Source organism: Salvelinus alpinus, chromosome 1, assembly GCF_045679555.1.
Source record: "Salvelinus alpinus chromosome 1, SLU_Salpinus.1, whole genome shotgun sequence".
NCBI lineage: Eukaryota > Metazoa > Chordata > Actinopteri > Salmoniformes > Salmonidae > Salvelinus > Salvelinus alpinus.
Window position 1 is genome coordinate 4,564,805 of NC_092086.1, and position 27,954 is coordinate 4,592,758.

General features: G+C 41.2%; 1 protein-coding gene and 1 long non-coding RNA gene across 2 annotated transcripts in view; both read left to right on the forward strand.

The window, feature by feature from the left end:
• The window catches only part of LOC139569188 (uncharacterized), a 318,710-nt gene that overhangs the window by 257,097 nt on the left and 33,659 nt on the right, over window positions 1–27,954 (forward strand). The gene's annotated exons all lie outside the window — the stretch shown is intronic.
• LOC139569172 (voltage-dependent T-type calcium channel subunit alpha-1H-like) overlaps window positions 1–27,954 on the forward strand; it is a 212,631-nt gene that overhangs the window by 151,773 nt on the left and 32,904 nt on the right. Inside the window, exons 29-33 of the mRNA XM_071390959.1 lie at window positions 1,201–1,352; window positions 2,659–2,768; window positions 3,246–3,379; window positions 4,577–4,647; window positions 5,485–5,563. Of these exons, the coding sequence (XP_071247060.1) occupies window positions 1,201–1,352; window positions 2,659–2,768; window positions 3,246–3,379; window positions 4,577–4,647; window positions 5,485–5,563 (546 nt within the window). The remainder of the gene's footprint in view (window positions 1–1,200; window positions 1,353–2,658; window positions 2,769–3,245; window positions 3,380–4,576; window positions 4,648–5,484; window positions 5,564–27,954) is intronic.

The following is a 27,954-nucleotide window of genomic DNA, read 5'->3' on the forward strand; positions in this document are numbered from 1 at the left end:
TAGCTACGTTCGCTACGTTAGCTACATTAGCTACGTTAGCTACATTAGCTACGTTAGCTACGTTAGCTATATTAGCTACGTTAGCTACATTAGCTATATTAGCTACGTTCGCTACGTTCGCTACGTTCGCTACGTTCGCTACGTTAGCTATATTAGCTACGTTAGCTACATTAGCTCTGAATGTGGGCATGATGTCGGCCTGCATGATTAAGGTCTTATACACCTACAGCAGCATCATCTCTCTAACAAACAGTACGATACGATGCAGTCGGTGCTACTGTACCGGTAAACATGAGACGGTATCGTCGGTGGTATACCGGGAAAAAAAACATGGTTTTGACGGGCAGCAGACTCAGAAATATAAACCGTTGACCAATAGATAAATGTCCTATTTTAGACGTCAGTAATCACACTGCCACCAAAACGGCAGTCCAGCAGGAGTTGGGATGACCTCACGATGACCTCACGTGTTTGTCCAGTTTGTCTTAGCAGGGCTGGGGGTTCATTCAACATCAGCATCAATTTGAATTTTAAATAAAAAATGGTTCCATTATTTTAAACTTAGCGGATTTTAAAAAATTCAATCATTGATTTGAATTTGCAATTTCTGACTGAATTTACCCCCAAACCCATGTCTGTTACTGATGATGTCATAGTTACTGTCTGTTACCGATGATGTCATAGTTACTGTCTGTTACCGATGATGTCATAGTTACTGTCTGTTACCGGTGATGTCATAGTTACTGTCTGTTACTGATGATGTCATAGTTACTGTCTGTTACTGATGACGTCATAGTTACTGTATGTTACTGATGATGTCATAGTTACTGTCTGTTACCGATGATGTCATAGTTACTGTCTGTTACCGGTGATGTCATAGTTACTGTCTGTTACCGATGATGTCATAGTTACTGTCTGTTACCGGTGATGTCATAGTTACTGTCTGTTACCGATGATGTCATAGTTACTGTCTGTTACCGGTGATGTCATAGTTACTGTCTGTTACTGATGATGTCATTGTTACTGTCTGTTACTGAATGTCAACTCCCTTAGTAATATCTCTGGTGATGTCACTCTGGTCCTCTGTGTGTATCTCTCTCTACATGTGTGTGTGTGTGTGTGTGTGTGTGTGTGTGTGTGTGTGTGTGTGTGTGTGTGTGTGTGTGTGTGTGTGTGTGTGTGTGTGTGTGTGCGTTCCAGAGGCCCAACAGAGACCCTACTATGCGGACTACTCCCCGGTGCGTCTCACCATCCACACGTTGTGCACCAGCCACTACCTAGACCTCTTCATCACCGTCATCATCGGCATCAACGTCGTCACCATGAGCATGGAGCATTACAACCAGCCACAGGTAACTATAGCAACCACACCACAACCAGCCTCAGGTAACTATAACAACCAGCCTCAGGTAACTATAGCAGCCACACAACAACCAGCCTCGGGTAACTATAGCAACCACACCACAACCAGCCGCAGGCAACTATAGCAACCACACCACACTACAACCAGCCTCGGGTAACTATAGCAACCACACCACAACCAGCCTCATGTAACTATAGCAACCACACCACAACCAGACTCAGGTATAGCAACCACACCACACTACAACCAGCCACAGGTAACTATAGCAACCACACCACACTACAACCAGCTACAGGTAACTATAGCAACCACACCACACTACAACCAGCCTCATGTAACTATAGCAACCACACAACAACAAGCCACAGGTAACTATAGCAACCACACCACAACCAACCTCGGGTAACTGTAGCAACCACAGTACAACCATCCTCAGGTAACAGAAGTAACCCCGCACACCGGTAACTATAGCAACCACACTGCAATTAGGGAACCATAGCAACCAGGACAGTATGAAAATCAACCAACCGCTGGAACCCTTCATTACTATACTGGGTCTTCTGGAACGTTCTTCCTTCTAGAGGTACTAACTCTATCTGTGTGTGTGTGTGTGTGTGTGTGTGTGTGTGTGTGTGTTGTGTGTTGTGTGTTGTGTGTGTGTGTGTTGTGTGTTGTGTGTTGTGTGTGTGTTGTGTGTGTGTGTGTGTGTGTGGTGTGTTGTGTGTGTGTGTGTTGTGTGTTGTGTGTTGTGTGTTGTGTGTGTGTGTGTGTGTGTGTGTTGTGTGTTGTGTGTGTGTGTGTGTGTGTGTGTGTGTGTGTGTGTGTGTGTGTGTGTGTGTGTGTGTGTGTGTGTGTGTGTGTGTGTGTGTGTGTGTGTGTGTGTGTTGTGTGTGTGTGTTGTGTGTGTGTGTGTGTGTGTGTGTGTGTGTGTGTGTGTGTGTGTGTGTTGTGTGTTGTGTGTTGTGTGTGTTGTGTGTTGTGTGTGTGTTGTGTGTGTGTGTGTGTGTGTGGTGTGTTGTGTGTTGTGTGTGTGTGTGTTGTGTGTTGTGTGTGTGTGTGTGTGTGTGTGTTGTGTGTTGTGTGTGTGTGTGTGTGTGTGTGTGTGTGTGTGTGTTGTGTGTGTGTGTGTGTGTGTGTGTGTGTGTGTGTTGTGTGTGTGTGTGTGTGTGTGTGTGTGTGTGTTGTGTGTGTGTGTGTTGTGTGTGTGTGTGTGTGTGTGTGTGTGTGTGTGTGTGTGTGTGTGTGTGTGTTGTGTGTGTTGTGTGTGTGTGTGTGTTGTGTGTGTGTGTGTCCAGTATCTAGAGGAGGCTCTGAAGTACTGTAACTACCTGTTTACCTGCATCTTCATCATCGAGACGCTGCTGAAACTAGTGGCCTTCGGACTGCACAGGTTTTTTAAAGACAGGTACACACACACACACACTACACACACATTCACTACACACACACACTACACACTACACACACTGACACATACACAAACACACATATACACACACACACTACACACACATTCACTACACACACACACTACACACACTGACACATACACAAACACACACATACACACACACACACTACACATGCACATACCACACACTACACATACACATACACAAACACACACATACACACACACACTACACATGCACATACCACACACTACACATACACAAACACACACATACACACACACTACACATACACATACCACACACATACACACACACACATACATACACACACACACACGTACACACACACACACATACACACACACACACAAAAACTGTTCCTCACTCGGTCATTGGATATTGACACAAAAATGTATGTGTGTGTTGTGTGTTGTGTGTTGTGTGTGTGTGTGTGTGTGTGTATCCAGGTGGAACCAGCTGGACCTCGCCATAGTGTTGCTGTCCATCATGGGCATCACTCTGGAGGAACTAAAGATGAACGCATCACTACCCATCAACCCCACCATCATCAGGATCATGAGAGTCCTGAGGATCGCTCGAGGTAGACACAGTACTGAGGATCACTAGAGGTAGACACAGTACTGAGGACCACTAGACGTAGACACAGTACTGAGGACCACTAGAGGTAGACACAGTACTGAGGACCACTAGAGGTAGACACAGTACTGAGGACCACTAGAGGTAGACACAGTACTGAGGATCGCTAGAGGTAGACACAGTCCTGAGGATCACTAGAGGTAGACACAGTACTGAGGACCACTAGAGGTAGACATAGTACTGAGGACCACTAGAGGTAGACACAGTACTGAGGACCACTAGAGGTAGACACAGTACTGAGGACCACTAGAGGTAGACACAGTACTGAGGATCGCTAGAGGTAGACACAGCCCTGAGGATCACTAGAGGTAGACACAGTCCTGAGGATCACTAGAGGTAGACACAGTACTGAGGACCACTAGAGGTATACACAGTCCTGAGGACCACTAGAGGTAGACACAGTACTGAGGACCACTAGAGGTAGACACAGCCCTGAGGATCACTAGAGGTAGACACAGTACTGAGGATCACTAGAGGCTGAGGACCACTAGAGGTAGACACAGTACTGAGGATCACTAGAGGTAGACACAGCCCTGAGGATCACTAGAGGTAGACACAGCCCTGAGGATCACTAGAGGTAGACACAGTACTGAGGATCACTAGAGGTAGACACAGTACTGAGGATCACTAGAGGTAGACACAGTACTGAGGATCACTAGAGGTAGACACAGTACTGAGGATCACTAGAGGTAGACACAGTACTGAGGATCACTAGAGGTAGACACAGTCCTGAGGATCACTAGAGGTAGACATAGTACTGAGGACCACTAGAGGTAGACACAGTCCTGAGGACCACTAGAGGTAGACACAGTCCTGAGGACCACTAGAGGTAGACACAGTACTGAGGACCACTAGAGGTAGACACAGTACTGAGGACCACTAGAGGTAGACAGAGCACTGAGGACCACTAGAGGTAGACACAGTACTGAGGACCACTAGAGGTAGACACAGTACTGAGGACCACTAGAGGTAGACACAGTCCTGAGGACCACTAGAGGTAGACACAGTACTGAGGACCACTAGAGGTAGACACAGTACTGAGGACCACTAGAGGTAGACAGAGCACTGAGGATCACTAGAGGTAGACACACACACCCCATTGTGTTTGCGGTAAAGTAGGGAGTGTTGTCTCTCTCCTCAGTGTTGAAGCTGTTGAAGATGGCAACAGGGATGAGAGCTCTTCTGGACACCGTCATGCAGGCCTTGCCGCAGGTAAGGTGTGTGTGTGTGTGTGTGTGTGTGTGTGTGTGTGTGTGTGTGTGTGTGTGTGTGTGTGTGTGTGTGTGTGTGTGTGTGTGTGTGTGTGTGTGTGTGTGTGTGTGTGTGTGTGTGTGTGTGTGTGTGTGTGTGTGTGTGTGTACTGTACCTGACCGTGTGTGTACTGTACCTGACCGTGTGTGTACTGTACCTGACCTTGTGTGTACTGTACCTGACCGTGTGTGTACTGTACCTGACCGTGTGTGTACTGTACCTGACCGTGTGTGTACTGTACCTGACCTTGTGTGTACTGTACCTGACCGTGTGTGTACTGTACCTGACCTTGTGTGTACTGTACCTGACCTTGTGTGTACTGTACCTGACCGTGTGTGTACTGTACCTGACCTTGTGTGTACTGTACCTGACCGTGTGTGTACTGTACCTGACCGTGTGTGTACTGTACCTGACCTTGTGTGTACTGTACCTGACCTTGTGTGTACTGTACCTGACCTTGTGTGTACTGTACCTGACCTTGTGTGTACTGTACCTGACCTTGTGTGTACTGTACCTGACCTTGTGTGTACTGTACCTGACCTTGTGTGTACTGTACCTGACCTTGTGTGTACTGTACCTGACCTTGTGTGTACTGTACCTGACCGTGTGTGTACTGTACCTGACCGTGTGTGTACTGTACCTGACCGTGTGTGTACTGTACCTGACCGTGTGTGTACTGTACCTGACCGTGTGTGTACTGTACCTGACCGTGTGTGTACTGTACCTGACCGTGTGTGTACTGTACCTGACCTTGTGTGTACTGTACTGTGTGTAATATCTAACATCCTGTGTCTCTAGGTGGGGAATCTGGGTCTGCTCTTCATGTTGCTGTTCTTCATCTACGCAGCGCTGGGAGTGGAGCTGTTTGGGAAACTGGGTCAGTCACACTCCCTCTCCCTCTCTCTCTCTCTCTCTCTCTCTCTCTCTCTCTCTCTCTCTCTCTCTCTCTCTCTCTCTATCTCTCTTTCTCTCTCTCTCTCTCTCTCTCTCTCTCTCTCTCTCTCTCTCTCTCTCTCTCTCTCTCTCTCTCTCTCTCTGTCTCTCTGTCTCTGTCTCTCTCTCTCTCTCTCTCTCTCTCTGTCTCTCTCTCTCTTTCTCTCTCTCTCTGTCTCTCTCTCTCTCTCTCTCTCTCTCCCTCTCTCTCTCTTGCTGCCGCAGTCAAAGTTTCAGCGAACACACTCTCACCACTGCAGTCACGAATCACCAAAAACTTTCTCTCTCTTTCTCTTTCTTTCTTTGTCTCTCTTTCTCTCTTTGGAAGGTATTTAGTTGACAGTGTCTTTTTCTCTACTCTGGGGGATTTTAAGAGATCGTAGTATAGGATGAATCTGTATTATAGACTAGGGCCTAGAGGAGAAGAGACAGAGATCATAGTATAGGATGAATCTGTATTATAGACTAGGACCTGGAGGAGAGGAGACAGAGATCATAGTATAGGATGAATCTGTATTATAGACTAGGACCTAGAGGAGACAGAGATCATAGTATAGGATGAATCTGTATTATAGACTAGGGCCTAGAGGAGAAGAGACAGAGATCATAGGATGAATCTGTATTATAGACTAGGACCTAGAGGAGAAGAGACAGAGATCATAGTATAGGATGAATCTGTATTATAGACTAGGACCTAGAGGAGACAGAGATCATAGTATAGGATGAATCTGTATTATAGACTAGGACCTAGAGGAGACAGAGATCATAGTATAGGATGAATCTGTATTATAGACTAGGACCTAGAGGAGAAGAGACAGAGATCATAGTATAGGATGAATCTGTATTATAGACTAGGGCCTAGAGGAGTAGAGACAGAGATCATAGTATAGGATGAATCTGTATTATACACTAGGACCTAGAGGAGAGGAGACAGAGATCATAGTATAGGATGAATCTGTATTATAGACTAGGGCCTAGAGGAGAAGAGACAGAGAACATAGTATAGGATGAATCTGTATTATAGACTAGGACCTAGAGGAGACAGAGATCATAGTATAGGATGAATCTGTATTATAGACTAGGACCTAGAGGAGGAGAGACAGAGATCATAGTATAGGATGAATCTGTATTAGAGACTAGGGCCTAGAGGAGACAGAGATCATAGTATAGGATGAATCTGTATTATAGACTAGGGCCTAGAGGAGGAGAGACAGAGATCATAGTATAGGATGAATCTGTATTATAGACTAGGGCCTGGAGGAGAAGAGACAGAGATCATAGTATAGGATGAATCTGTATTATAGACTAGGGCCTGGAGGAGACAGAGATCATAGTATAGGATGAATCTGTATTATAGACTAGGGCCTGGAGGAGAAGAGACAGAGATCATAGTATAGGATGAATCTGTATTATAGACTAGGACCTAGAGGAGAAGAGACAGAGATCATAGTATAGGATGAATCTGTATTATAGACTAGGACCTAGAGGAGACAGAGATCATAGTATAGGATGAATCTGTATTATAGACTAGGGCCTAGAGGAGAAGAGACAGAGATCATAGTATAGGATGAATCTGTATTATAGACTAGGGCCTAGAGGAGAGGAGACAGAGATCATAGTATAGGATGAATCTGTATTATAGACTAGGGCCTAGAGGAGACAGAGATCATAGTATAGGATGAATCTGTATTATAGACTAGGACGTGGAGGAGTAGAGACAGAGATCATAGTATAGGATGAATCTGTATTATAGACTAGGACCTAGAGGAGACAGAGATCATAGTATAGGATGAATCTGTATTATAGACTAGGACCTAGAGGAGACAGAGATCATAGTATAGGATGAATCTGTATTATAGACTAGGACCTAGAGGAGACAGAGATCATAGTATAGGATGAATCTGTATTATAGACTAGGACCTGGAGGAGAGGAGACAGAGATCATAGTATAGGATGAATCTGTATTATAGACTAGGACCTAGAGGAGAAGAGACAGAGATCATAGTATAGGATGAATCTGTATTATAGACTAGGACCTAGAGGAGAAGAGACAGAGATCATAGTATAGGATGAATCTGTATAATAGACTAGGGCCTAGAGGAGACAGAGATCATAGTATAGGATGAATCTGTATTATAGACTAGGACCTAGAGGAGAAGAGACAGAGATCATAGTATAGGATGAATCTGTATTAGAGACTAGGACCTAGAGGAGACAGAGATCATAGTATAGGATGAATCTGTATTATAGACTAGGGCCTAGAGGAGAGGAGACAGAGATCATAGTATAGGATGAATCTGTATTATAGACTAGGACCTAGAGGAGAAGAGACAGAGATCATAGTATAGGATGAATCTGTATTATAGACTAGGGCCTGGAGGAGACAGAGATCATAGTATAGGATGAATCTGTATTATAGACTAGGACCTAGAGGAGACAGAGATCATAGTATAGGATGAATCTGTATTATAGACTAGGACCTAGAGGAGACAGAGATCATAGTATAGGATGAATCTGTATTATAGACTAGGGCCTAGAGGAGAGGAGACAGAGATCATAGTATAGGATGAATCTGTATTATAGACTAGGACCTAGAGGAGAAGAGACAGAGATCATAGTATAGGATGAATCTGTATTATAGACTCGGGCCTGGAGGAGACAGAGATCATAGTATAGGATGAATCTGTATAATAGACTAGGGCCTAGAGGAGACAGAGATCATAGTATAGGATGAATCTGTATTATAGACTAGGACCAAGAGGAGAAGAGACAGAGATCATAGTATAGGATGAATCTGTATTAGAGACTAGGACCTAGAGGAGACAGAGATCATAGTATAGGATGAATCTGTATTATAAACTAGGGCCTGGAGGAGACAGAGACAGAGATCATAGTATAGGATGAATCTGTACTATAGACTAGGACCTAGAGGAGACAGAGATCATAGTATAGGATGAATCTGTATTAGAGACTAGGGCCTGGAGGAGACAGAGATCATAGTATAGGATGAATCTGTATTATAGACTAGGGCCTAGAGGAGAAGAGACAGAGATCATAGTATAGGATGAATCTGTATTATAGACTAGGAACTAGAGGAGACAGAGATCATAGTATAGGATGAATCTGTATTATAGACTAGGGCCTGGAGGAGACAGAGATCATAGTATAGGATGAATCTGTATTATAGACTAGGGCCTAGAGGAGACAGAGATCATAGTATAGGATGAATCTGTATTATAGACTAGGACCTAGAGGAGTAGAGACAGAGATCATAGTATAGGATGAATCTGTATTATAGACTAGGGCCTAGAGGAGAAGAGACAGAGATCATAGTATAGGATGAATCTGTATTATAGACTAGGGCCTAGAGGAGAGGAGACAGAGATCATAGTATAGGATGAATCTGTATTATAGACTAGGGCCTAGAGGAGACAGAGATCATAGTATAGGATGAATCTGTATTATAGACTAGGACCTGGAGGAGTAGAGACAGAGATCATAGTATAGGATGAATCTGTATTATAGACTAGGACCTAGAGGAGACAGAGATCATAGCATAGGATGAATCTGTATTATAGACTAGGACCTAGAGGAGACAGAGATCATAGTATAGGATGAATCTGTATTATAGACTAGGACCTAGAGGAGACAGAGATCATAGTATAGGATGAATCTGTGTTATAGACTAGGACCTGGAGGAGAGGAGACAGAGATCATAGTATAGGATGAATCTGTATTATAGACTAGGACCTAGAGGAGAAGAGACAGAGATCATAGTATAGGATGAATCTGTATTATAGACTAGGACCTAGAGGAGAAGAGACAGAGATCATAGTATAGGATGAATCTGTATAATAGACTAGGGCCTAGAGACAGAGATCATAGTATAGGATGAATCTGTATTATAGACTAGGACCTAGAGGAGAAGAGACAGAGATCATAGTATAGGATGAATCTGTATTAGAGACTAGGACCTAGAGGAGACAGAGATCATAGTATAGGATGAATCTGTATTATAGACTAGGGCCTAGAGGAGAAGAGACAGAGATCATAGTATAGGATGAATCTGTATTATAGACTAGGGCCTGGAGGAGTAGAGACAGAGATCATAGTATAGGATGAATCTGTATTATAGACTAGGGCCTAGAGGAGAGGAGACAGAGATCATAGTATAGGATTAATCTGTATTATAGACTAGGGCCTGGAGGAGAAGAGACAGAGATCATAGTATAGGATGAATCTGTATTATAGACTAGGGCCTGGAGGAGAGGAGACAGAGATCATAGTATAGGATGAATCTGTATTATAGACTAGGGCCTAGAGGAGACAGAGATCATAGTATAGGATGAATCTGTATTATAGACTAGGACCTAGAGGAGTAGAGACAGAGATCATAGTATAGGATGAATCTGTATTATAGACTAGGGCCTAGAGGAGAAGAGACAGAGATCATAGTATAGGATGAATCTGTATTATAGACTAGGGCCTGGAGGAGACAGAGATCATAGTATAGGATGAATCTGTATTATAGACTAGGGCCTAGAGGAGACAGAGATCATAGTATAGGATGAATCTGTATTATAGACTAGGACCTGGAGGAGTAGAGACAGAGATCATAGTATAGGATGAATCTGTATTATAGACTAGGACCTAGAGGAGACAGAGATCATAGTATAGGATGAATCTGTATTATAGACTAGGACCTAGAGGAGACAGAGATCATAGTATAGGATGAATCTGTATTATAGACTAGGACCTAGAGGAGACAGAGATCATAGTATAGGATGAATCTGTGTTATAGACTAGGACCTGGAGGAGAGGAGACAGAGATCATAGTATAGGATGAATCTGTATTATAGACTAGGGCCTAGAGGAGAGGAGACAGAGATCATAGTATAGGATGAATCTGTATTATAGACTAGGGCCTAGAGGAGACAGAGATCATAGTATAGGATGAATCTGTATTATAGACTAGGACCTGGAGGAGTAGAGACAGAGATCATAGTATAGGATGAATCTGTATTATAGACTAGGACCTAGAGGAGACAGAGACCATAGTATAGGATGAATCTGTATTATAGACTAGGACCTAGAGGAGACAGAGATCATAGTATAGGATGAATCTGTATTATAGACTAGGACCTAGAGGAGACAGAGATCATAGTATAGGATGAATCTGTGTTATAGACTAGGACCTGGAGGAGAGGAGACAGAGATCATAGTATAGGATGAATCTGTATTATAGACTAGGACCTAGAGGAGAAGAGACAGAGATCATAGTATAGGATGAATCTGTATTATAGACTAGGACCTAGAGGAGAAGAGACAGAGATCATAGTATAGGATGAATCTGTATAATAGACTAGGGCCTAGAGGAGACAGAGATCATAGTATAGGATGAATCTGTATTATAGACTAGGACCTAGAGGAGAAGAGACAGAGATCATAGTATAGGATGAATCTGTATTAGAGACTAGGACCTAGAGGAGACAGAGATCATAGTATAGGATGAATCTGTATTATAGACTAGGGCCTAGAGGAGAAGAGACAGAGATCATAGTATAGGATGAATCTGTATTATAGACTAGGGCCTGGAGGAGTAGAGACAGAGATCATAGTATAGGATGAATCTGTATTATAGACTAGGGCCTAGAGGAGAGGAGACAGAGATCATAGTATAGGATTAATCTGTATTATAGACTAGGGCCTGGAGGAGAAGAGACAGAGATCATAGTATAGGATGAATCTGTATTATAGACTAGGGCCTGGAGGAGAGGAGACAGAGATCATAGTATAGGATGAATCTGTATTATAGACTAGGGCCTGGAGGAGACAGAGATCATAGTATAGGATGAATCTGTATTATAGACTAGGACCTGGAGGAGACAGAGATCATAGTATAGGATGAATCTGTATTATAGACTAGGGCCTGGAGGAGTAGAGACAGAGATCATAGTATAGGATGAATCTGTATTATAGACTAGGACCTAAAGGAGACAGAGACAGAGATCATAGTATAGGATGATTCTGTATTATAGACTAGGACCTGGAGGAGAAGAGACAGAGATCATAGTATAGGATGAATCTGTATTATAGACTAGGACCTAGAGGAGAAGAGACAGAGATCATAGTATAGGATGAATCTGTATTATAGACTAGGGCCTGGAGGAGACAGAGATCATAGTATAGGATGAATCTGTATTATAGACTAGGACCTAGAGGAGAAGAGACAGAGATCATAGTATAGGATGAATCTGTATTATAGACTAGGGCCTAGAGGAGGAGAGACAGAGATCATAGTATAGGATGAATCTGTATTATAGACTAGGACCTAGAGGAGACAGAGATCATAGTATAGGATGAATCTGTATTATAGACTAGGACCTAGAGGAGAAGAGACAGAGATCATAGTATAGGATGAATCTGTATTATAGACTAGGGCCTGGAGGAGAAGAGACAGAGATCATAGTATAGGATGAATCTGTATTATAGACTAGGACCTAGAGGAGAAGAGACAGAGATCATAGTATAGGATGAATCTGTATTATAGACTAGGGCCTAGAGGAGAAGAGACAGAGATCATAGTATAGGATGAATCTGTATTATAGACTAGGGCCTAGAGGAGAGGAGACAGAGATCATAGTATAGGATGAATCTGTATTATAGACTAGGACCTAGAGGAGAAGAGACAGAGATCATAGTATAGGATGAATCTGTATTATAGACTAGGACCTAGAGGAGACAGAGATCATAGTATAGGATGAATCTGTATTATAGACTAGGGCCTAGAGGAGAGGAGACAGAGATCATAGTATAGGATGAATCTGTATTATAGACTAGGACCTAGAGGAGAAGAGACAGAGATCATAGTATAGGATGAATCTGTATTATAGACTCGGGCCTGGAGGAGACAGAGATCATAGTATAGGATGAATCTGTATAATAGACTAGGGCCTAGAGGAGACAGAGATCATAGTATAGGATGAATCTGTATTATAGACTAGGACCAAGAGGAGAAGAGACAGAGATCATAGTATAGGATGAATCTGTATTAGAGACTAGGACCTAGAGGAGACAGAGATCATAGTATAGGATGAATCTGTATTATAAACTAGGGCCTGGAGGAGACAGAGACAGAGATCATAGTATAGGATGAATCTGTATTAGAGACTAGGGCCTGGAGGAGACAGAGATCATAGTATAGGATGAATCTGTATTATAGACTAGGGCCTAGAGGAGAAGAGACAGAGATCATAGTATAGGATGAATCTGTATTATAGACTAGGACCTAGAGGAGACAGAGATCATAGTATAGGATGAATCTGTATTATAGACTAGGGCCTAGAGGAGAGGAGACAGAGATCATAGTATAGGATGAATCTGTATTATAGACTAGGACCTAGAGGAGAAGAGACAGAGATCATAGTATAGGATGAATCTGTATTATAGACTAGGGCCTAGAGGAGAAGAGACAGAGATCATAGTATAGGATGAATCTGTATTATAGACTAGGACCTAGAGGAGTCAGAGATCATAGTATAGGATGAATCTGTATTATAGACTAGGGCCTGGAGGAGACAGAGATCATAGTATAGGATGAATCTGTATTATAGACTAGGGCCTGGAGGAGACAGAGATCATAGTATAGGATGAATCTGTATTATAGACTAGGACCTAGAGGAGAAGAGACAGAGATCATAGTATAGGATGAATCTGTATTATAGACTAGGGCCTAGAGGAGAAGAGACAGAGATCATAGTATAGGATGAATCTGTATTATAGACTAGGGCCTGGAAGAGACAGAGATCATAGTATAGGATGAATCTGTATTATAGACTAGGGCCTAGAGGAGACAGAGATCATAGTATAGGATGAATCTGTATTATAGACTAGGACCTGGAGGAGTAGAGACAGAGATCATAGTATAGGATGAATCTGTATTATAGACTAGGACCTAGAGGAGACAGAGATCATAGTATAGGATGAATCTGTATTATAGACTAGGACCTAGAGGAGACAGAGATCATAGTATAGGATGAATCTGTATTATAGACTAGGACCTAGAGGAGACAGAGATCATAGTATAGGATGAATCTGTGTTATAGACTAGGACCTGGAGGAGAGGAGACAGAGATCATAGTATAGGATGAATCTGTATTATAGACTAGGGCCTAGAGGAGAGGAGACAGAGATCATAGTATAGGATGAATCTGTATTATAGACTAGGGCCTAGAGGAGACAGAGATCATAGTATAGGATGAATCTGTATTATAGACTAGGACCTGGAGGAGTAGAGACAGAGATCATAGTATAGGATGAATCTGTATTATAGACTAGGACCTAGAGGAGACAGAGATCATAGTATAGGATGAATCTGTATTATAGACTAGGACCTAGAGGAGACAGAGATCATAGTATAGGATGAATCTGTATTATAGACTAGGACCTAGAGGAGACAGAGATCATAGTATAGGATGAATCTGTGTTATAGACTAGGACCTGGAGGAGAGGAGACAGAGATCATAGTATAGGATGAATCTGTATTATAGACTAGGACCTAGAGGAGAAGAGACAGAGATCATAGTATAGGATGAATCTGTATTATAGACTAGGACCTAGAGGAGAAGAGACAGAGATCATAGTATAGGATGAATCTGTATAATAGACTAGGGCCTAGAGGAGACAGAGATCATAGTATAGGATGAATCTGTATTATAGACTAGGACCTAGAGGAGAAGAGACAGAGATCATAGTATAGGATGAATCTGTATTAGAGACTAGGACCTAGAGGAGACAGAGATCATAGTATAGGATGAATCTGTATTATAGACTAGGGCCTAGAGGAGAAGAGACAGAGATCATAGTATAGGATGAATCTGTATTATAGACTAGGGCCTGGAGGAGTAGAGACAGAGATCATAGTATAGGATGAATCTGTATTATAGACTAGGGCCTAGAGGAGAGGAGACAGAGATCATAGTATAGGATTAATCTGTATTATAGACTAGGGCCTGGAGGAGAAGAGACAGAGATCATAGTATAGGATGAATCTGTATTATAGACTAGGGCCTGGAGGAGAGGAGACAGAGATCATAGTATAGGATGAATCTGTATTATAGACTAGGGCCTGGAGGAGACAGAGATCATAGTATAGGATGAATCTGTATTATAGACTAGGGCCTAGAGGAGACAGAGATCATAGTATAGGATGAATCTGTGTTATAGACTAGGACCTGGAGGAGAGGAGACAGAGATCATAGTATAGGATTAATCTGTATTATAGACTAGGGCCTAGAGGAGAGGAGACAGAGATCATAGTATAGGATGAATCTGTATTATAGACTAGGGCCTAGAGGAGACAGAGATCATAGTATAGGATGAATCTGTATTATAGACTAGGACCTGGAGGAGTAGAGACAGAGATCATAGTATAGGATGAATCTGTATTATAGACTAGGACCTAGAGGAGACAGAGATCATAGTATAGGATGAATCTGTATTATAGACTAGGACCTAGAGGAGACAGAGATCATAGTATAGGATGAATCTGTATTATAGACTAGGACCTAGAGGAGACAGAGATCATAGTATAGGATGAATCTGTGTTATAGACTAGGACCTGGAGGAGAGGAGACAGAGATCATAGTATAGGATGAATCTGTATTATAGACTAGGACCTAGAGGAGAAGAGACAGAGATCATAGTATAGGATGAATCTGTATTATAGACTAGGACCTAGAGGAGAAGAGACAGAGATCATAGTATAGGATGAATCTGTATAATAGACTAGGGCCTAGAGGAGACAGAGATCATAGTATAGGATGAATCTGTATTATAGACTAGGACCTAGAGGAGAAGAGACAGAGATCATAGTATAGGATGAATCTGTATTAGAGACTAGGACCTAGAGGAGACAGAGATCATAGTATAGGATGAATCTGTATTATAGACTAGGGCCTAGAGGAGAAGAGACAGAGATCATAGTATAGGATGAATCTGTATTATAGACTAGGGCCTGGAGGAGTAGAGACAGAGATCATAGTATAGGATGAATCTGTATTATAGACTAGGGCTTAGGGGAGAGGAGACAGAGATCATAGTATAGGATTAATCTGTATTATAGACTAGGGCCTGGAGGAGAAGAGACAGAGATCATAGTATAGGATGAATCTGTATTATAGACTAGGGCCTGGAGGAGAGGAGACAGAGATCATAGTATAGGATGAATCTGTATTATAGACTAGGGCCTGGAGGAGACAGAGATCATAGTATAGGATGAATCTGTATTATAGACTAGGGCCTAGAGGAGACAGAGATCATAGTATAGGATGAATCTGTATTATAGACTAGGACCTAGAGGAGTAGAGACAGAGATCATAGTATAGGATGAATCTGTATTATAGACTAGGGCCTAGAGGAGAAGAGACAGAGATCATAGTATAGGATGAATCTGTATTATAGACTAGGGCCTGGAGGAGACAGAGATCATAGTATAGGATGAATCTGTATTATAGACTAGGGCCTAGAGGAGACAGAGATCATAGTATAGGATGAATCTGTATTATAGACTAGGACCTGGAGGAGTAGAGACAGAGATCATAGTATAGGATGAATCTGTATTATAGACTAGGACCTAGAGGAGACAGAGATCATAGTATAGGATGAATCTGTATTATAGACTAGGACCTAGAGGAGACAGAGATCATAGTATAGGATGAATCTGTATTATAGACTAGGACCTAGAGGAGACAGAGATCATAGTATAGGATGAATCTGTGTTATAGACTAGGACCTGGAGGAGAGGAGACAGAGATCATAGTATAGGATGAATCTGTATTATAGACTAGGGCCTAGAGGAGAGGAGACAGAGATCATAGTATAGGATGAATCTGTATTATAGACTAGGGCCTAGAGGAGACAGAGATCATAGTATAGGATGAATCTGTATTATAGACTAGGACCTGGAGGAGTAGAGACAGAGATCATAGTATAGGATGAATCTGTATTATAGACTAGGACCTAGAGGAGACAGAGACCATAGTATAGGATGAATCTGTATTATAGACTAGGACCTAGAGGAGACAGAGATCATAGTATAGGATGAATCTGTATTATAGACTAGGACCTAGAGGAGACAGAGATCATAGTATAGGATGAATCTGTGTTATAGACTAGGACCTGGAGGAGAGGAGACAGAGATCATAGTATAGGATGAATCTGTATTATAGACTAGGACCTAGAGGAGAAGAGACAGAGATCATAGTATAGGATGAATCTGTATTATAGACTAGGACCTAGAGGAGAAGAGACAGAGATCATAGTATAGGATGAATCTGTATAATAGACTAGGGCCTAGAGGAGACAGAGATCATAGTATAGGATGAATCTGTATAATAGACTAGGGCCTAGAGGAGACAGAGATCATAGTATAGGATGAATCTGTATTAGAGACTAGGACCTAGAGGAGACAGAGATCATAGTATAGGATGAATCTGTATTATAGACTAGGGCCTAGAGGAGAAGAGACAGAGATCATAGTATAGGATGAATCTGTATTATAGACTAGGGCCTGGAGGAGTAGAGACAGAGATCATAGTATAGGATGAATCTGTATTATAGACTAGGGCCTAGAGGAGAGGAGACAGAGATCATAGTATAGGATTAATCTGTATTATAGACTAGGGCCTGGAGGAGAAGAGACAGAGATCATAGTATAGGATGAATCTGTATTATAGACTAGGGCCTGGAGGAGAGGAGACAGAGATCATAGTATAGGATGAATCTGTATTATAGACTAGGGCCTGGAGGAGACAGAGATCATAGTATAGGATGAATCTGTATTATAGACTAGGACCTGGAGGAGACAGAGATCATAGTATAGGATGAATCTGTATTATAGACTAGGGCCTGGAGGAGTAGAGACAGAGATCATAGTATAGGATGAATCTGTATTATAGACTAGGACCTAAAGGAGACAGAGACAGAGATCATAGTATAGGATGATTCTGTATTATAGACTAGGACCTGGAGGAGAAGAGACAGAGATCATAGTATAGGATGAATCTGTATTATAGACTAGGACCTAGAGGAGAAGAGACAGAGATCATAGTATAGGATGAATCTGTATTATAGACTAGGGCCTGGAGGAGACAGAGATCATAGTATAGGATGAATCTGTATTATAGACTAGGACCTAGAGGAGAAGAGACAGAGATCATAGTATAGGATGAATCTGTATTAGAGACTAGGGCCTAGAGGAGGAGAGACAGAGATCATAGTATAGGATGAATCTGTATTATAGACTAGGACCTAGAGGAGACAGAGATCATAGTATAGGATGAATCTGTATTATAGACTAGGACCTAGAGGAGAAGAGACAGAGACCATAGTATAGGATGAATCTGTATTATAGACTAGGGCCTGGAGGAGAAGAGACAGAGATCATAGTATAGGATGAATCTGTATTATAGACTAGGACCTAGAGGAGAAGAGACAGAGATCATAGTATAGGATTAATCTGTATTATAGACTAGGACCTAGAGGAGAAGAGACAGAGATCATAGTATAGGATGAATCTGTATTATAGACTAGGGCCTAGAGGAGAAGAGACAGAGATCATAGTATAGGATGAATCTGTATTATAGACTAGGGCCTAGAGGAGAGGAGACAGAGATCATAGTATAGGAGGAATCTGTATTATAGACTATGGCCTAGAGGAGAAGAGACAGAGATCATAGTATAGGATGAATCTGTATTATAGACTAGGGCCTAGAGGAGAGGAGACAGAGATCATAGTATAGGATGAATCTGTATTATAGACTAGGACCTAGAGGAGAAGAGACAGAGATCATAGTATAGGATGAATCTGTATTATAGACTAGGACCTAGAGGAGACAGAGATCATAGTATAGGATGAATCTGTGTTATAGACTAGGACCTGGAGGAGAGGAGACAGAGATCATAGTATAGGATGAATCTGTATTATAGACTAGGGCCTAGAGGAGAGGAGACAGAGATCATAGTATAGGATGAATCTGTATTATAGACTAGGGCCTAGAGGAGACAGAGATCATAGTATAGGATGAATCTGTATTATAGACTAGGACCTGGAGGAGTAGAGACAGAGATCATAGTATAGGATGAATCTGTATTATAGACTAGGACCTAGAGGAGACAGAGACCATAGTATAGGATGAATCTGTATTATAGACTAGGACCTAGAGGAGACAGAGATCATAGTATAGGATGAATCTGTATTATAGACTAGGACCTAGAGGAGACAGAGATCATAGTATAGGATGAATCTGTGTTATAGACTAGGACCTGGAGGAGAGGAGACAGAGATCATAGTATAGGATGAATCTGTATTATAGACTAGGACCTAGAGGAGAAGAGACAGAGATCATAGTATAGGATGAATCTGTATTATAGACTAGGACCTAGAGGAGAAGAGACAGAGATCATAGTATAGGATGAATCTGTATAATAGACTAGGGCCTAGAGGAGACAGAGATCATAGTATAGGATGAATCTGTATAATAGACTAGGGCCTAGAGGAGACAGAGATCATAGTATAGGATGAATCTGTATTAGAGACTAGGACCTAGAGGAGACAGAGATCATAGTATAGGATGAATCTGTATTATAGACTAGGGCCTAGAGGAGAAGAGACAGAGATCATAGTATAGGATGAATCTGTATTATAGACTAGGGCCTGGAGGAGTAGAGACAGAGATCATAGTATAGGATGAATCTGTATTATAGACTAGGGCCTAGAGGAGAGGAGACAGAGATCATAGTATAGGATTAATCTGTATTATAGACTAGGGCCTGGAGGAGAAGAGACAGAGATCATAGTATAGGATGAATCTGTATTATAGACTAGGGCCTGGAGGAGAGGAGACAGAGATCATAGTATAGGATGAATCTGTATTATAGACTAGGGCCTGGAGGAGACAGAGATCATAGTATAGGATGAATCTGTATTATAGACTAGGACCTGGAGGAGACAGAGATCATAGTATAGGATGAATCTGTATTATAGACTAGGGCCTGGAGGAGTAGAGACAGAGATCATAGTATAGGATGAATCTGTATTATAGACTAGGACCTAAAGGAGACAGAGACAGAGATCATAGTATAGGATGATTCTGTATTATAGACTAGGGCCTAGAGGAGACAGAGATCATAGTATAGGATGAATCTGTATTATAGACTAGGGCCTAGAGGAGAAGAGACAGAGATCATAGTATAGGATGAATCTGTATTATAGACTAGGACCTAGAGGAGAAGAGACAGAGATCATAGTATAGGATGAATCTGTATTATAGACTAGGGCCTGGAGGAGACAGAGATCATAGTATAGGATGAATCTGTATTATAGACTAGGACCTAGAGGAGAAGAGACAGAGATCATAGTATAGGATGAATCTGTATTATAGACTAGGGCCTAGAGGAGGAGAGACAGAGATCATAGTATAGGATGAATCTGTATTATAGACTAGGACCTAGAGGAGACAGAGATCATAGTATAGGATGAATCTGTATTATAGACTAGGACCTAGAGGAGAAGAGACAGAGATCATAGTATAGGATGAATCTGTATTATAGACTAGGGCCTGGAGGAGAAGAGACAGAGATCATAGTATAGGATGAATCTGTATTATAGACTAGGACCTAGAGGAGAAGAGACAGAGATCATAGTATAGGATTAATCTGTATTATAGACTAGGACCTAGAGGAGAAGAGACAGAGATCATAGTATAGGATGAATCTGTATTATAGACTAGGGCCTAGAGGAGAAGAGACAGAGATCATAGTATAGGATGAATCTGTATTATAGACTAGGGCCTAGAGGAGAGGAGACAGAGATCATAGTATAGGATGAATCTGTATTATAGACTATGGCCTAGAGGAGAAGAGACAGAGATCATAGTATAGGATGAATCTGTATTATAGACTAGGGCCTAGAGGAGAGGAGACAGAGATCATAGTATAGGATGAATCTGTATTATAGACTAGGACCTAGAGGAGAAGAGACAGAGATCATAGTATAGGATGAATCTGTATTATAGACTAGGACCTAGAGGAGACAGAGATCATAGTATAGGATGAATCTGTATTATAGACTAGGACCTAGAGGAGAAGAGACAGAGATCATAGTATAGGATGAATCTGTATTATAGACTAGGGCCTAGAGGAGACAGAGATCATAGTATAGGATGAATCTGTATTATAGACTAGGGCCTAGAGGAGAAGAGACAGAGATCATAGTATAGGATGAATCTGTATTATAGACTAGGGCCTAGAGGAGAAGAGATCATAGTATAGGATGAATCTGTATTATAGACTAGGGCCTAGAGGAGGAGACAGAGATCATAGTATAGGATGAATCTGTATTATAGACTAGGACCTAGAGGAGACAGAGATCATAGTATAGGATGAATCTGTATTATAGACTAGGACCTAGAGGAGGAGACAGAGATCATAGTATAGGATGAATCTGTATTATAGACTAGGACCTAGAGGAGACAGAGATCATAGTATAGGATGAATCTGTATTATAGACTAGGGCCTAGAGGAGAAGAGACAGAGATCATAGTATAGGATGAATCTGTATTATAGACTAGGACCTGGAGGAGAAGAGACAGAGATCATAGTATAGGATGAATCTGTATTATAGACTAGGGCCTAGAGGAGACAGAGATCATAGTATAGGATGAATCTGTATTATAGACTAGGGCCTAGAGGAGACAGAGATCATAGTATAGGATTAATCTGTATTATAGACTAGGACCTAGAGGAGAAGAGACAGAGATCATAGTGTAGGATGAATCTGTATTATAGACTAGGACCTAGAGGAGACAGAGATCATAGTATAGGATGAATCTGTATTATAGACTAGGACCTAGAGGAGACAGAGATCATAGATTAGGATTAATCTGTATTATAGACTAGGGCCTAGAGGAGACAGAGATCATAGTATAGGATGAATCTGTATTATAGACTAGGACCTAGAGGAGACAGAGATCATAGTATAGGATGAATCTGTATTATAGACTAGGTCCTAGAGGAGTAGAGACAGAGATCATAGTATAGGATGAATCTGTATTATAGACTAGGGCCTAGAGGAGAAGAGACAGAGATCATAGTATAGGATGAATCTGTATTATAGACTAGGACCTAGAGGAGAGGAGACAGAGATCATAGTATAGGATGAATCTGTATTATAGACTAGGGCCTGGAGGAGACAGAGATCATAGTATAGGATGAATCTGTATTATAGACTAGGACCTAGAGGAGAAGAGACAGAGATCATAGTATAGGATGAATCTGTATTATAGACTAGGGCCTGGAGGAGAAGAGACAGAGATCATAGTATAGGATGAATCTGTATTATAGACTAGGACCTAGAGTAGAAGAGACAGAGATCATAGTATAGGATGAATCTGTATTATAGACTAGGGCCTAGAGGAGACAGAGATCATAGTATAGGATGAATCTGTATTATAGACTAGGGCCTGGAGGAGACAGAGATCATAGTATAGGATGAATCTGTATTATAGACTAGGACCTAGAGGAGAAGAGACAGAGATCATAGTATAGGATGAATCTGTATTATAGACTAGGGCCTAGAGGAGACAGAGATCATAGTATAGGATGAATCTGTATTATAGACTAGGGCCTAGAGGAGAAGAGACAGAGATCATAGTATAGGATGAATCTGTATTATAGACTAGGGCCTAGAGGAGAAGAGACAGAGATCATAGTATAGGATGAATCTGTATTATAGACTAGGGCCTAGAGGAGACAGAGATCATAGTATAGGATGAATCTGTATTATAGACTAGGGCCTAGAGGAGACAGAGAACATAGTATAGGATGAATCTGTATTATAGACTAGGGCCTGGAGGAGAAGAGACAGAGATCATAGTATAGGATGAATCTGTATTATAGACTAGGGCCTAGAGGAGAAGAGACAGAGATCATAGTATAGGATGAATCTGTATAATAGACTAGGGCCTAGAGGAGAAGAGACAGAGATCATAGTATAGGATGAATCTGTATTATAGACTAGGGCCTGGAGGAGAAGAGACAGAGATCATAGTATAGGATGAATCTGTATTATAGACTAGGACCTGGAGGAGACAGAGATCATAGTATAGGATGAATCTGTATTATAGACTAGGGCCTAGAGGAGAAGAGACAGAGATCATAGTATAGGATTAATCTGTATTATAGACTAGGACCTAGAGGAGAAGAGACAGAGATCATAGTGTAGGATGAATCTGTATTATAGACTAGGACCTAGAGGAGACAGAGATCATAGTATAGGATGAATCTGTATTATAGACTAGGACCTAGAGGAGACAGAGATCATAGATTAGGATTAATCTGTATTATAGACTAGGGCCTAGAGGAGACAGAGATCATAGTATAGGATGAATCTGTATTATAGACTAGGACCTAGAGGAGACAGAGATCATAGTATAGGATGAATCTGTATTATAGACTAGGTCCTAGAGGAGTAGAGACAGAGATCATAGTATAGGATGAATCTGTATTATAGACTAGGGCCTAGAGGAGAAGAGACAGAGATCATAGTATAGGATGAATCTGTATTATAGACTAGGACCTAGAGGAGAGGAGACAGAGATCATAGTATAGGATGAATCTGTATTATAGACTAGGGCCTGGAGGAGACAGAGATCATAGTATAGGATGAATCTGTATTATAGACTAGGACCTAGAGGAGAAGAGACAGAGATCATAGTATAGGATGAATCTGTATTATAGACTAGGGCCTGGAGGAGAAGAGACAGAGATCATAGTATAGGATGAATCTGTATTATAGACTAGGACCTAGAGGAGAAGAGACAGAGATCATAGTATAGGATGAATCTGTATTATAGACTAGGGCCTAGAGGAGACAGAGATCATAGTATAGGATGAATCTGTATTATAGACTAGGGCCTGGAGGAGACAGAGATCATAGTATAGGATGAATCTGTATTATAGACTAGGACCTAGAGGAGAAGAGACAGAGATCATAGTATAGGATGAATCTGTATTATAGACTAGGGCCTAGAGGAGACAGAGATCATAGTATAGGATGAATCTGTATTATAGACTAGGGCCTAGAGGAGAAGAGACAGAGATCATAGTATAGGATGAATCTGTATTATAGACTAGGGCCTAGAGGAGACAGAGATCATAGTATAGGATGAATCTGTATTATAGACTAGGGCCTAGAGGAGACAGAGATCATAGTATAGGATGAATCTGTATTATAGACTAGGGCCTAGAGGAGACAGAGAACATAGTATAGGATGAATCTGTATTATAGACTAGGGCCTGGAGGAGAAGAGACAGAGATCATAGTATAGGATGAATCTGTATTATAGACTAGGGCCTAGAGGAGAAGAGACAGAGATCATAGTATAGGATGAATCTGTATAATAGACTAGGGCCTAGAGGAGAAGAGACAGAGATCATAGTATAGGATGAATCTGTATTATAGACTAGGGCCTGGAGGAGAAGAGACAGAGATCATAGTATAGGATGAATCTGTATTATAGACTAGGACCTGGAGGAGACAGAGATCATAGTATAGGATGAATCTGTATTATAGACTAGGGCCTAGAGGAGAAGAGACAGAGATCATAGTATAGGATGAATCTGTATTATAGACTAGGGCCTAGAGGAGAAGAGACAGAGATCATAGTATAGGATGAATCTGTATTATAGACTAGGACCTAGAGGAGAAGAGACAGAGATCATAGTATAGGATGAATCTGTATTATAGACTAGGGCCTAGAGGAGAAGAGACAGAGATCATAGTATAGGATGAATCTGTATTATAGACTAGGACCTGGAGGAGAGGAGACAGAGATCATAGTATAGGATGAATCTGTATTATAGACTAGGGCCTGGAGGAGAAGAGACAGAGATCATAGTATAGGATGAATCTGTATTATAGACTAGGGCCTAGAGGAGTAGAGACAGAGATCATAGTATAGGATGAATCTGTATTATAGACTAGGACCTAGAGGAGAAGAGACAGAGATCATAGGATGAATCTGTATTATAGACTAGGGCCTAGAGGAGAAGAGACAGAGATCATAGTATAGGATGAATCTGTATTATAGACTAGGGCCTGGAGGAGAAGAGACAGAGATCATAGTATAGGATGAATCTGTATTATAGACTAGGACCTAGAGGAGAAGAGACAGAGATCATAGTATAGGATGAATCTGTATTATAGACTAGGACCTAGAGGAGAAGAGACAGAGATCATAGTATAGGATGAATCTGTATAATAGACTAGGGCCTAGAGGAGACAGAGATCATAGTATAGGATGAATCTGTATTATAGACTAGGACCTAGAGGAGAAGAGACAGAGATCATAGTATAGGATGAATCTGTATTAGAGACTAGGACCTAGAGGAGACAGAGATCATAGTATAGGATGAATCTGTATTATAGACTAGGGCCTAGAGGAGAAGAGACAGAGATCATAGTATAGGATGAATCTGTATTATAGACTAGGGCCTGGAGGAGTAGAGACAGAGATCATAGTATAGGATGAATCTGTATTATAGACTAGGGCCTAGAGGAGAGGAGACAGAGATCATAGTATAGGATTAATCTGTATTATAGACTAGGGCCTGGAGGAGAAGAGACAGAGATCATAGTATAGGATGAATCTGTATTATAGACTAGGGCCTGGAGGAGAGGAGACAGAGATCATAGTATAGGATGAATCTGTATTATAGACTAGGGCCTGGAGGAGACAGAGATCATAGTATAGGATGAATCTGTATTATAGACTAGGACCTGGAGGAGACAGAGATCATAGTATAGGATGAATCTGTATTATAGACTAGGGCCTGGAGGAGTAGAGACAGAGATCATAGTATAGGATGAATCTGTATTATAGACTAGGACCTAAAGGAGACAGAGACAGAGATCATAGTATAGGATGATTCTGTATTATAGACTAGGACCTGGAGGAGAAGAGACAGAGATCATAGTATAGGATGAATCTGTATTATAGACTAGGACCTAGAGGAGAAGAGACAGAGATCATAGTATTGGATGAATCTGTATTATAGACTAGGGCCTGGAGGAGACAGAGATCATAGTATAGGATGAATCTGTATTATAGACTAGGACCTAGAGGAGAAGAGACAGAGATCATAGTATAGGATGAATCTGTATTATAGACTAGGGCCTAGAGGAGGAGAGACAGAGATCATAGTATAGGATGAATCTGTATTATAGACTAGGACCTAGAGGAGACAGAGATCATAGTATAGGATGAATCTGTATTATAGACTAGGACCTAGAGGAGAAGAGACAGAGATCATAGTATAGGATGAATCTGTATTATAGACTAGGGCCTGGAGGAGAAGAGACAGAGATCATAGTATAGGATGAATCTGTATTATAGACTAGGACCTAGAGGAGAAGAGACAGAGATCATAGTATAGGATGAATCTGTATTATAGACTAGGACCTAGAGGAGAAGAGACAGAGATCATAGTATAGGATGAATCAGTATTATAGACTAGGGCCTAGAGGAGAAGAGACAGAGATCATAGTATAGGATGAATCTGTATTATAGACTAGGGCCTAGAGGAGAGGAGACAGAGATCATAGTATAGGATGAATCTGTATTATAGACTATGGCCTAGAGGAGAAGAGACAGAGATCATAGTATAGGATGAATCTGTATTATAGACTAGGGCCTAGAGGAGAGGAGACAGAGATCATAGTATAGGATGAATCTGTATTATAGACTAGGACCTAGAGGAGAAGAGACAGAGATCATAGTATAGGATGAATCTGTATTATAGACTAGGACCTAGAGGAGACAGAGATCATAGTATAGGATGAATCTGTATTATAGACTAGGACCTAGAGGAGAAGAGACAGAGATCATAGTATAGGATGAATCTGTATTATAGACTAGGGCCTGGAGGAGACAGAGATCATAGTATAGGATGAATCTGTATTATAGACTAGGGCCTAGAGGAGAAGAGACAGAGATCATAGTATAGGATGAATCTGTATTATAGACTAGGGCCTAGAGGAGAAGAGATCATAGTATAGGATGAATCTGTATTATAGACTAGGGCCTAGAGGAGGAGACAGAGATCATAGTATAGGATGAATCTGTATTATAGACTAGGACCTAGAGGAGACAGAGATCATAGTATAGGATGAATCTGTATTATAGACTAGGACCTAGAGGAGGAGACAGAGATCATAGTATAGGATGAATCTGTATTATAGACTAGGACCTAGAGGAGACAGAGATCATAGTATAGGATGAATCTGTATTATAGACTAGGGCCTAGAGGAGAAGAGACAGAGATCATAGTATAGGATGAATCTGTATTATAGACTAGGACCTGGAGGAGAAGAGACAGAGATCATAGTATAGGATGAATCTGTATTATAGACTAGGGCCTAGAGGAGACAGAGATCATAGTATAGGATGAATCTGTATTATAGACTAGGGCCTAGAGGAGACAGAGATCATAGTATAGGATTAATCTGTATTATAGACTAGGACCTAGAGGAGAAGAGACAGAGATCATAGTGTAGGATGAATCTGTATTATAGACTAGGACCTAGAGGAGACAGAGATCATAGTATAGGATGAATCTGTATTATAGACTAGGACCTAGAGGAGACAGAGATCATAGATTAGGATTAATCTGTATTATAGACTAGGGCCTAGAGGAGACAGAGATCATAGTATAGGATGAATCTGTATTATAGACTAGGACCTAGAGGAGACAGAGATCATAGTATAGGATGAATCTGTATTATAGACTAGGTCCTAGAGGAGTAGAGACAGAGATCATAGTATAGGATGAATCTGTATTATAGACTAGGGCCTAGAGGAGAAGAGACAGAGATCATAGTATAGGATGAATCTGTATTATAGACTAGGACCTAGAGGAGAGGAGACAGAGATCATAGTATAGGATGAATCTGTATTATAGACTAGGGCCTGGAGGAGACAGAGATCATAGTATAGGATGAATCTGTATTATAGACTAGGACCTAGAGGAGAAGAGACAGAGATCATAGTATAGGATGAATCTGTATTATAGACTAGGGCCTGGAGGAGAAGAGACAGAGATCATAGTATAGGATGAATCTGTATTATAGACTAGGACCTAGAGGAGAAGAGACAGAGATCATAGTATAGGATGAATCTGTATTATAGACTAGGGCCTAGAGGAGACAGAGATCATAGTATAGGATGAATCTGTATTATAGACTAGGGCCTGGAGGAGACAGAGATCATAGTATAGGAT